Source organism: Palaemon carinicauda, chromosome 6 (genome assembly GCF_036898095.1).
Source record: "Palaemon carinicauda isolate YSFRI2023 chromosome 6, ASM3689809v2, whole genome shotgun sequence".
Taxonomy (NCBI): Eukaryota; Metazoa; Arthropoda; class Malacostraca; order Decapoda; family Palaemonidae; genus Palaemon; species Palaemon carinicauda.
In genome coordinates, this window is record NC_090730.1 from 60,832,079 (window position 1) to 60,843,029 (window position 10,951).

A 10,951-nucleotide genomic window follows, 5' to 3' on the forward strand; every position below is an offset into this window, starting at 1 on the left:
TTATTAGAACAATCTCTTAATGCTTCTTTAAATGCAATCGGCCTTCTATTGATCAAATGTACAGCATGACAAACAAGATATTCAAAATCCCTAAATTCAATGACATTATTTCTGATTGACTTCCGTATCATATGCTTGGTCATTTTGACTACGCTCTCAACTAATCCTCCAAGCTGACTGCAGCCCTTATAGTACTGTTGAAAATGGACTTTCTCAACATTATTATCAGTTAAATACTGAACAGTCTCGGCATCCTTCAGGAAATCCTGAACAATATTGGCTCCTGCCACTATTTGCGTACCCAAATCACTTACTATAAACTGAGGGACTCCATATTCAAAAGAATGCAGTGACAAAGCACGCAAAAACTCTTCAACTGTCATATCCATACAGATCTTAAGATTAACTGCTCGTGTGAACATGCATGAAATAACAAGGATCCAAACCTTGACTTTATCTTTCCCTTGTCTCACATAAAATGGACCACAATAATCAAGGTATACATTACCAAAAGGTTTATCAGATGGACTCAATCTAAATTCCCTATAGGCTGATTGATTAAGTTTGACAGGTCTTTGGTTATATCTCCTGCATACAACACATTCCTTCAGAATCCTTTTAACTGTTGAGAAGAATTTTGGTATCCAGAATTTCCTACGTAATTCTGTCAAAAGGGCATAGCAACCAGCATGTTTCAAAAGCAAATGTTCATCCAATATAATAAGTTTTGTTAGAGTACTCTCTCTTGATAAAAGAATAGGATAAGTTTGGTTGGTTACACTGCGCTTCGCATTAAATTTACAATTCACTCTTATTAAATTATGAGTGTCTGGATACAAATTCAACTGTGATATCAAATTAGGCATAGCCATCTTGGTTTTAGAGTTATTACTTAAATAGTCAATAACATCTGGAAAATTTATTTGTTGATCCCTAGAGATGATTTGAGTCAAAGCCTTAGAGCGGAGGTCCTTCTTATCAAAGCCATGTGACTTGTTTATAAACCCTTTCCATCGATCCCAGCATTCCAGAACTTTCGCATGTATAGATATCAACTTATTCATATTTGAATATCTATCTAGAGGTATTAAGTGCTCTAGTTTTACAGTTTGGCTTTCTTTTATACTGGTTGATGCACTATATGCCTCAGTGGTTTCTAAATTCTCGACCATTGGTACCTTGAAACCTAAAATGTCACTTCTACTAGCTTGATCGAGATCACGTATATTGGGACCCTTATGGTAATTAGACTTCATTAAGCTTTTGAATGACAGACATCGTGTAATTTTGTCGGCTGGGTTGTCCATTCCACTCACGGAGAATCCAACACTTCTCCCCTCACATAGCTTTATTATATGATTCAGTTTGTTCATTACGAACACTGACCTTTTCTGCATTTTATCAAACCTATGAGAAAATGACTTAAGCCACGACAGGGCAACAAAACTATCTGAGAATAGCCCCAAGTCAACTATTTTGATGGGCACCAGGCACTGTGTGCCACTCAGTTCATTATAGGTATCCAACAAAACCTCTGTACCCAAACATATAGCCTGTAATTCGAGTGAAGGAATGGACTTTTCATGCAATTTGGATCCAATGTGTCTGTTTTTCGCTAATACAAAGCTTCTTTCGCCACTTCTTATATTGCATAAATATACAACAACTCCATAAACTCTTTTGCTAGCATCAACATAAGCCTCAAGTTTATATTCATCTGTCCTTTCACCAACACATCTCTGAAGCTCAAAAACAGGAGCAGAATTTACTTGGTTTGCAATATTTTTCCATTCCTTTTGTTGAAAGTCTCTAAGTTGTGTATCCCATCCAAGCGTCCTCTCACATTGCAAGTCCTGCATAAAAAGTCTAGCTCTATTAAGAAGAGGACCATTTATGTTGAAAACATCATAATTAGATGCAATGGATCGCAAAATTTCCCTCTTTGTCTTAGCCTTTTCATCAAGGCCCAATTTCCTGGTTGAAATTGTATCACTCCCTCGATTCCAGATCATCCCAAGTAATTTCACCTCCATCTCAGATTTCTTGCATCCTACATCCGATTGCATATTTTCGCCATCAATTTTATCTTGTAGTGTAGAATCATTAGAAAACATCTGCTGTAGTTCAAATTTGTAAGGACCAAAAATACCCTGTAAAATCTCATATATCCAATTCAAGGTTTCAGATGATTCACAAGTAAATCCACCATTATCCATATAGAAGAGCTGATACATTATCCATTTTGCATTTCTTAGTCTAGGATTATCATTCTTGCTATCCAGTACTAAAATTTTGAAAAGAGCCAACATCAAAATTGTAGGACTGCATCGAAGTCCAAAAGGAAGACGAACATTTTTGTAGGTAATTATAGAGAAATCCCCTTTCTTAACATTCTTATACCACAAAAAGAGTAACTTCTGCTGATCAAGCTCACTGAGTGCAATTTGATTGAATGCTTTCTTAATATCGAAGATCAGTAATCTAGATCCGAATCTCAAATGAAGCATTGCAGACGTTATCTTCTGATTGAGTGATGGGCCAGCATACATAGCCTGATTATGATTGACCGTCATCACACTGGACCTGCTAGGTTCACAAACATTGGACAGGAAAACAACTCTGCATTTTGTTGTTTTCCGATCTAGCCTAAAAACTCCCATGTGTGCTAAAAAACTGCACTCAGGATGCTCATCCATGTACCTTTCTAGATTTGGTACTCTTTCAATTATTCCAAGTTTTGCTTGTTCTTTAAAATTTTCATTCATAAGTTCCAAATTTGCCTTGTTCCTTTGTAATTTTCTCGTGTTGGATCTCAATACAGCCTTTGCAAGGTTGAAATTCCGTCCAAGCAAATGACAGCTCTTTTCATTCCATAGAAGAGGCATCTCTAGCCTTCCTTCCTCGTTTCTTCTTGCGTTATCAAGGGCAAACTTAATCAAATTTGCATTACAATCTGACATCAAGTTTCCATCTTCAGGGTCTGGTTCATAAATAGATTTCTCATACACAGACCGCAGCATCTCCTCAGTTGCACGTCTCAGCTCTGATTCTTCAATCATACCTTTTTTCATTTAAAATAGCGAAGTTAGCTTGAACCTCCACCTCGCATTCCAAACTTAAGCCACTTGGCTCACCCATAGAACTCCCAAATCCAATATACTTGCAGTATTCATCTATGCCATCAAATACAGGGGATTTGTTTCCATTTAACACAGGGGATTTGTTTCCATTTAACTCACATGTTTCCTCATAATCGGCAACCGAGCGGGAGTGCTCCGAACACCAAGAACAAGAAAAATCCTTTGAAAGATAAGGTAGATTCTGTTGCATAATCTTGACATTACCCATTAACATCACTCCTGCAGCTGATCCCAAATAAACAGATGGGTGATCATTGCCAAATTTTACTGAAAAATCTAATAAACAATGGGCATCATTTGTACCGAGTATCAAGTCAATATCCTTTATTTTATCACTACCATCAGTCAAATATTTATCAGCTAATTTGAAGCCTTTTTTGGCAAAGGCCCTGGCCACTTCTGAAATTCCTGGCAATGACAAATTTATATCTATGCTTGGTACACACAATGCATGTATTACACATGCCTTATCATTAAAGTTGCACTTTAATTCAACTATCTTGGATTTATACTTCTTACTTGAATTAAAACCATTGACTGTTAAAGAGACATTATCTTCTAACACTTTCAACCTATTATCACTTGCAAGTTTTTCAGTTACAAAACCGGTCTGACAGCCACAGTCCTTCAAACCTCTAACAAGGGCTCCATTCAACATTTCACAGGTAAAAGTTGGCAAAACAGAGGCGCCATCAGTGGTATGCAAAGCCTTGGTTATAATCATTACATCACTTGAGGTTTCCCTGTGTTTTGAATTACCTGCTTTTACTTCCTTGCTACCTCTCGCATTCATTTGTAGTTTTTCATCATGAGATTTTTCACCTTGATGATCACACAAAAATGAAAAATGCCAACCCTTACAAAAATAGCATTTCTTAAAGAATTTAAACTTGCATTTGTCAGTGGTATGTCCAATGTTAGCACACTTCTTGCAACCATTAAGTTCTTCTAAGCGTCTCAGCTTATGCTCAGGTTCTTTATATTTTATAGACTTATGTGTTGCATGGTTTTCCTGGCAAAGAGTGCACCTTTTCCTCGGAGAAGCGGCGTCAGTAGTACTAATTCTGTTAGTTTCATTATCCTCATATTTAACATTAACTGCAAGTGATGTAGAAGATTTTCCTCCTTGTCTCCTCCTTTCATTAAACTTCCTTGTGACGTCCATATAACGTTCAGATGCTTCAAAGAATTTTTCCTTTATCTCCTCAAGTGATGGACGTACATGATTAGTCACATTTATTAGCTGAGCTTTAAAGGAGTCATTCATGCCTTGCCAGATGAAATACTGCAAAATATCATCTACTTTGATTTCCAATGTAGAAAAAGTTTCAGTTACATTAGTAATTTTTCCAATATAGGAAAAAGGATCAGTGCCGTACTCAAGCTTCATTTCACTTAACTGCTTAATTACATTGAATTTCTGTAGCGAACGAGAAGCCAGTGCTTCTTTAAGCAATTTCTTAGCATCAGTATAGGTCTGCTTTGAAATTTCAAGATTCTCGAGTAAAATTGAGGCTCTGCCTGATACCTGTTGCTTGAGAAGTAATAGTTTATCTCTCTCAGTGTACGAATATGTGGCAATAGCCGATTCAAACTCAACAAGAAATTTTTCAACATTTTCACTTTCGGTGCTACCGTAAACCGGAAGTGGAACTACAGGACTCTTTAAGAGACTTCTTGCTGTCTCAGAATCCTTGGCCTCAGGCTTAGAATCCATCAATTGTAAAACAGCAAAACAGGTATTTAATTTATCTGAGTAATCATCACAAGACTGCAATTCTAATAAGAACTCCTCTTCATTTGTCCCGTCTCCATACAAAGACTTATGGATTACAGTATTAAGACTGTTCAACTGATCACTGTACGATACCAATTTGATTTGAACAGCCTTCAACTCAGTTTTATTCATACGCATGAATTTATCATGTTCATTAAACAACCGCGTTACTTGCCACGAATATATTTACGAGTCTTTAATTCTACACTCATTTCAAAAAATTTAAAAGGATAGACCATGGACCCGCAAACAGACAAAACCCCAACCCGGAAGCTAACCAGACAGCAAAAACAGCACCTTACTTAAGCCCCACGTTGGGCGCCATCTTGAAAAACTTTAAAACGTAATTGGAAAATTAATACAAAGCATGATTATCTTATTTTAATGAAACCTTCATAAAATTATGAACTTTGAAAACTTTAATTAAACAACGAAGAAATTGAATATACTGTATAATAAAAATGGTTTCATGTATTGCTGCTCAAATTAAAACCAATGCTGTTGTTGCTGCTGTCGAAGATGATCGCCTTAAATGGAGGTCAAAGCGATGGTCAAGCATCTCCAACTTCCAATTACCATTTTCAAGAACCCCTAGATAAGTATAAAATACCAAATATCAGTTACGCTTCAAGTGGTGACTTAAAATTATCGAAATCACTAATAAAATATTCAAACATAGGAATGCCATTCAAATATATATTGTACCAATAATGGATTTCACTTAACATTATCAAATAATAATTACCTAAAGGCAATGGTCCACTTTGCGTATTAAGTATATCACTAGTATACAACGAGCCAAATTGACAGTAAGGCCGAACGAATAACCACCTAAGTAGTAAAAAAACTAATGTAAATAAACTACTAATTAACGTAAAAGTGGCAAAAATGAGAGAATACCAAAATATGATACAAAATTTAAATTATCTAACCAGCTCAAAGTAACTGAAGATAAATGAATCTCTAAATTATGACTGGAAAATTATAATATGGCAATTCCATAAAAATTGTAAATGAAATGAATATTAACCAAGGGTATATTTATTTGTGGGGGCTAAAAAGCAAAGCAAGGGACTTTCATTATGAAATGAACTATGGATTATAAATCACAAAATTTAAATGACCTTTAAAATGATGACGTACCTCACAACCCATACTGTCCGTGTATGCTGTTTATAAATGAAACAAATCACAATTGCTGTGTTGGCTCTTGATGAGGCTTCCAAGAAGAAGGTAACGTAAGATGCGGATCCATGGTACAAATCACTTAATTTTTCACCATGACGATAAAGAGGCCAGCAAATCCAACGTTGTCACTGGTGAAGATGGCTAAGAACTAACTTTTATTTTCACGAAAAGCCGTCCACTTCTCCTTTCTGTAAGAAATTTATAACGAGCAGCAAGTCTCTTCAACGACCCAAACCATCTTAAGTTTTAACAGGTTATTAAGGAATTGTCATCATTTTATGTAAACAAAAATTATTTAAATACTAAAAATGCAAGTTGAAATAAAACAATCATTTGCAAACTTACCAAATTACCATATCATAAAAAGAAACAGAAAACAAAAAAATAACTTAAGTGTTATTTTTCAACATATATATATATATATATATATATATATATATATATATATATATATATATATATATATATATATATATATATATATATATATATATATATGTGTGTATATATATATATATATATATATATATATATATATATATATATATATATATATATACATATATATATATATATATATATATATATATATATATATATATAACTATTTTAAACACACATATTCAAAAAACCTTTTTTAAAAGTCCTATTGTAAATCTGGAAGTATATGCATTATTGTTTCAATTACTACTTGGTAAAATACAACTCATTTTAGAGAAGGTGGATGCTAAAAGCCCAAGGGCTCCCACAGGGATAATAACCCAGTGAGGAATGGAAATAAAACAATACATAAACAATAAATATTGAACAATTAATATAAAGTATCTTAATATGAATAACACTATTAATATAAATTTTTCATATATAAATTACAGAAAAATAAAAAAATGATTAATGGAGGAAAAATAAAAAATAATCTAACCTAAAGCAGTGGGGGACCATGGTACAGAGGTTATGGCAATACCCAGTACTATAGTATAATGGTTGGATTTTTGAGTGCCTCTCTAGAAGAGCTGTATATCATAAAACCTCAAATCAATCAATCAATTACCATAGCTGCCTCTTATACTCTTACCAAGTGGAAAGTAGCCACTGAATAATTACAGTTTAGTAGGTAACCACTTTCTTGAAGAAGAATTTTGCGGTAATTTCTGTGTTGTCAGGTTTATGGGGACAGTTGGCAATGTAGAAAGAATAGGTCAGATTATTCGGTGTATGTGAAGGCAAAGGAAAAATGAGCCATAACCAGAAAAGGTGATCCAATGCAGTACTATCTGGCCAGGGAAATGACCCAATAACTCTCCACCTTCTATGATATTTTTGGGTGAAATTATAAATTCTCATGTCGTCTGAGTCTCGTGAAAGGTAACTTTTGCAACAGAATTCAGGTAATATGAATAATTTGCTAAAATAATGAAGCAACTTTCCAAAAGGAGAGATAAATCTTATATGATTTTGCGAAAAACAGAATATTATTAGAATAAACATAGTGGATACCATAATTGAATTTTTTTCCTGATTATTTAGAGATAAAAAGTTTAAAAAGTTGTTATCTTGTATACGTTGAAAATAAATACCATCATTTCAGTAACAGATATCCTGTAGTGCCGCTTCCATAAATTTGTTACCAAATCCTAAAATTTTTTTGTTGAAAGTGTTATATTTTGTTGCTAATTGGTTTGTGTAAACTAACTTTCAATGAATGTCATTATATATACCATGCTAGGCGGTATAATTTAGGTACCGTGCTGGGTGGTATATCTTAGCAATCCATATTTGCCAACGGTTATACAAGTATAATCGGATGAGTAACCTGGTGGAGTAACGAGAACTTAGGGTGTGGAAGAAATGCCCCACTAAATCTCGATGAAGTCACTGGCAACAGGGTGACGGATTGTGTTTAAGGCTGAAGGAAAGATGTCTCTTTGGCTTCTACTCTCCATGACTGGTGGATGATCTTACTGGAATCAATATAGTCCAGCAGGGGTCCGTTACCATAGATAGATAGGCACTGCACATCAAATGATCTGGCTAAATTTTATGAATGAATCCACTATGGATTTGGTCAGTCTATGGGAAGAGAGAATGAGAGTATGGCATCCAATCCCAGGCGTAACGGGGTGGTATATAAATAATAAAGAAAAATCTAAAATTGATGATCTTTGCCTTAATGAAACTTGTTGTAAGGGGACTGATAAAGAATTCTCAGGCCAAGCGAATAAGCAGAGATGTGGTTGGAAGCGAAGGGGTAGGAATGATAATGAGAGCAAGAGCAGAAAAGGCATTAACAGAATGGAAAGCTGTAAATAGCAGATCATTAATTGCAAAGTTTAAATCAAAACAGTGTAATATGACTATCATAGTATGTTATACACCAACAAAGTATTCCTCTGAAGAGAGGAAAGATGAATACTATTAAGAACTGCAGTTTATAATGCAGGAGATCCCAGAAAGAGATATGTAAATCGTAATTAGTGACTTCAATGCTAAATTTGGAAGGAATAATCAAAGTATATAGAATGTGATGGCTGGTGAGGGTCTGTGTGAGGTTGTAAATGAATATGAAACATTTCATAACTTTATGTTTAACAAGCAATGTTGTTATTAGAGGGGCTTCACTATGTGGCAATCACAAAAATCAAATAGATCACATATATATTTATAAAAAAGAGAAGGAGAACTATGAAAAATGTAAGAAGCTATAGAGGTGCAGATATTGTTAGTGATCACCAACTGAAAGCACCCAAGAGGAATGTAGATAGAATAGCTAGGTTTGATACGGGTAAGTTTTCAAAAGATGAGCACAGAGAAACATTTTTGATTAGATGTAGGAATTGATTTGCAGTCTTAGAGACTTTACGAGACGAAGAACAGACAATTAATGAAGAATGGTGTGAAATTAAGAATAATATATCAGTCAGTTGATAGGGAAGTTTTTGGACATGCAGTTACAAGGAGGAAACCATGAATATCAACAGATACATGGGGATACTCTGAAAAGGAAACAAACACCGAAATTTATTATTGAATGTTTTCAAGGAAGTAAAGAAGGTTACAAGATAGAGACTGCTAAGTTATCCAGCATTGATAGTGAGGTAAATACAAACCAGGAATAAAAAAAAAGAGAATATTTGGGCAATAAAGCAGATAAGGCGGACCAAGCTAGGAATTCAGAGAATGGTTATGGAGTAAGAACTGCTCATAGAATTAATAATGAAACCTTTACTGGGGAAAAAAGGAAAAAGCATATACCTTTGAAAAAGAGATGAATCCGTTAAAACAACAGAAGATAAAGAAAAGCGACGTTAGATGGAACATGTTAATGAGGCCATGAATAGGAAATATAAAAGGAATAATTTGATTGATATACCTGTAGCTGAGGAATAATTCTATGTGCTGGTGAATGAGTTCAGTGTGTTTGAAGTCGAGCTATCATTGCAAAACTCAAGATATTGTAAGCCCCTAAATACGATGGAATAACAGCTGACAGATTAATGGTGGAACATTAAGTGACTCCTAGCGTACTTACAAGATTACTTTGTGGAATGCTGCAAAACCTGATAAATGGGAGCTAGGAGAATTTATGAAAATGGCTAAAAAAAAATTAGATCTACCTGATTTCAATAATTACAGAGACACCACCGTAACAACATTTCTTATGAATATATATAGAAACCTCATTATAAAAACACTAGAGAGAAAGATTTATGAAAAGCGAAGAAATGAACAAGCACTATCTTGAAAAGGTAAAAGTTGTTCTGACCATTTTTTGTTTCTTTAGTTGAGACATGTCGTACAGTAATGTGTAGAACATAGAAAGCGACTTTGGTGGCATTTGTGGACTATGGATAAGCTTTCGATAGTGTGCACTGCCCAATTTTGTTTAGAGCCCTACGTTATTATAGAGTTCGTCTTAGATATATAAATTTATCAAGTCTATTCATGCATATAGCAAGTGCAAGGTTGATGTTTAATGTAATCCTATCAAATGAATTTCTGGTGAACAGGAATATTCCTAGGGATTGGGTTGTCAACTATGTTGTTTATCCTCCTCATAGATTTTGTAATGCATACAACAGTTGGAGATGGCGGAGAAAAACTGGACTGGATTGGTAACAGGAAATTAGCTGGCTTAGAGTATGCTGATGATGCTGTCCTTATGAGGAAAATGCAATAGGACTTCCAAAGTTTCCTTATCATATTGCATGATATATCACATGCGGTTGGGCCCAAGACAAAAAAAAAAAAAAAGAAAAAGGCAGAGATGAGGAGATTGGAATATGAAGTGGAAGATGAAGTATCATTGGAAGGAGAAGGAATTAATGAGGTGGAATCATTTAAATATTTAGAAACTATAATCTCTAATGCAGGGCTTTAGAATTGAAAATTTAGTGAAAGATTTAAAAGAGCAAACCAGACAATGGCAAGGTCAAATAGAATTTGGAAATAAAATTCCTTTAAATTGCATATAAAAATAAGGCTATATATCAGTTAAATGAGATCGGTGTTACTCTATGGACATGGGTCATGGTATGACAATGATACAATATCCAATTGATTTTGCAGATTTGGGAACAAAACCCTTAGAAGAATATTGAGAGTTAAAGGGCATGACAGGATTAGAAATGGAACTACAAGATTACTTAAGTGCCATATGTAGATGAGATCATGATGAAGGGTACAGGGAGATGGTTTGGCATGCTCTTCGCACTCCCCAAGAGAGATTAGTTCACCAAACTTTAAACTCTGCTACACAAGGCACTAGAAGAGCGGGAGGACATGGGCTTTCATGGATGAGGAATATGAATCGTGAAGTAAGAGATGATGACTAGAGAAGTAATGATTT

The 10,951-nt window shown here is 34.6% G+C and overlaps 3 protein-coding genes and 1 long non-coding RNA gene across 4 annotated transcripts in view; all 4 read right to left on the reverse strand.

Annotated features, from left to right (window-relative positions):
• The window catches only part of LOC137642091 (uncharacterized), a 2,588-nt gene extending 1,813 nt beyond the window's left edge, over positions 1–775 (reverse strand). Inside the window, exon 1 of the mRNA XM_068374642.1 lies at positions 1–775. This exon is cut by the window's left edge and continues 1,149 nt beyond it. Within this exon, the coding sequence (XP_068230743.1) occupies positions 1–422 (422 nt within the window). The 5' untranslated portion in view covers positions 423–775.
• LOC137643018 (uncharacterized) lies at positions 608–3,020 on the reverse strand. Its single transcript, XM_068375872.1, has 2 exons — positions 1,107–3,020; positions 608–664 (listed from the first exon to the last, which is right to left on the reverse strand). The coding sequence occupies exons 1-2, from the start codon at positions 3,018–3,020 to the stop codon at positions 608–610; spliced, it is 1,971 nt and encodes a 656-aa protein (XP_068231973.1).
• A 31-nt stretch (positions 3,021–3,051) lies between these two features.
• LOC137643020 (uncharacterized) lies at positions 3,052–5,049 on the reverse strand. Its single transcript, XM_068375873.1, has one exon. The coding sequence runs from the start codon at positions 5,047–5,049 to the stop codon at positions 3,052–3,054; it is 1,998 nt and encodes a 665-aa protein (XP_068231974.1).
• A 65-nt stretch (positions 5,050–5,114) lies between these two features.
• On the reverse strand, positions 5,115–6,213 carry LOC137642092 (uncharacterized). The gene is made up of 3 exons (XR_011044641.1): positions 6,061–6,213; positions 5,663–5,748; positions 5,115–5,508 (listed from the first exon to the last, which is right to left on the reverse strand). It is a non-coding gene; the product is annotated as an uncharacterized lncRNA (long non-coding RNA).
• Positions 6,214–10,951: the final 4,738 nt, after the last annotated feature.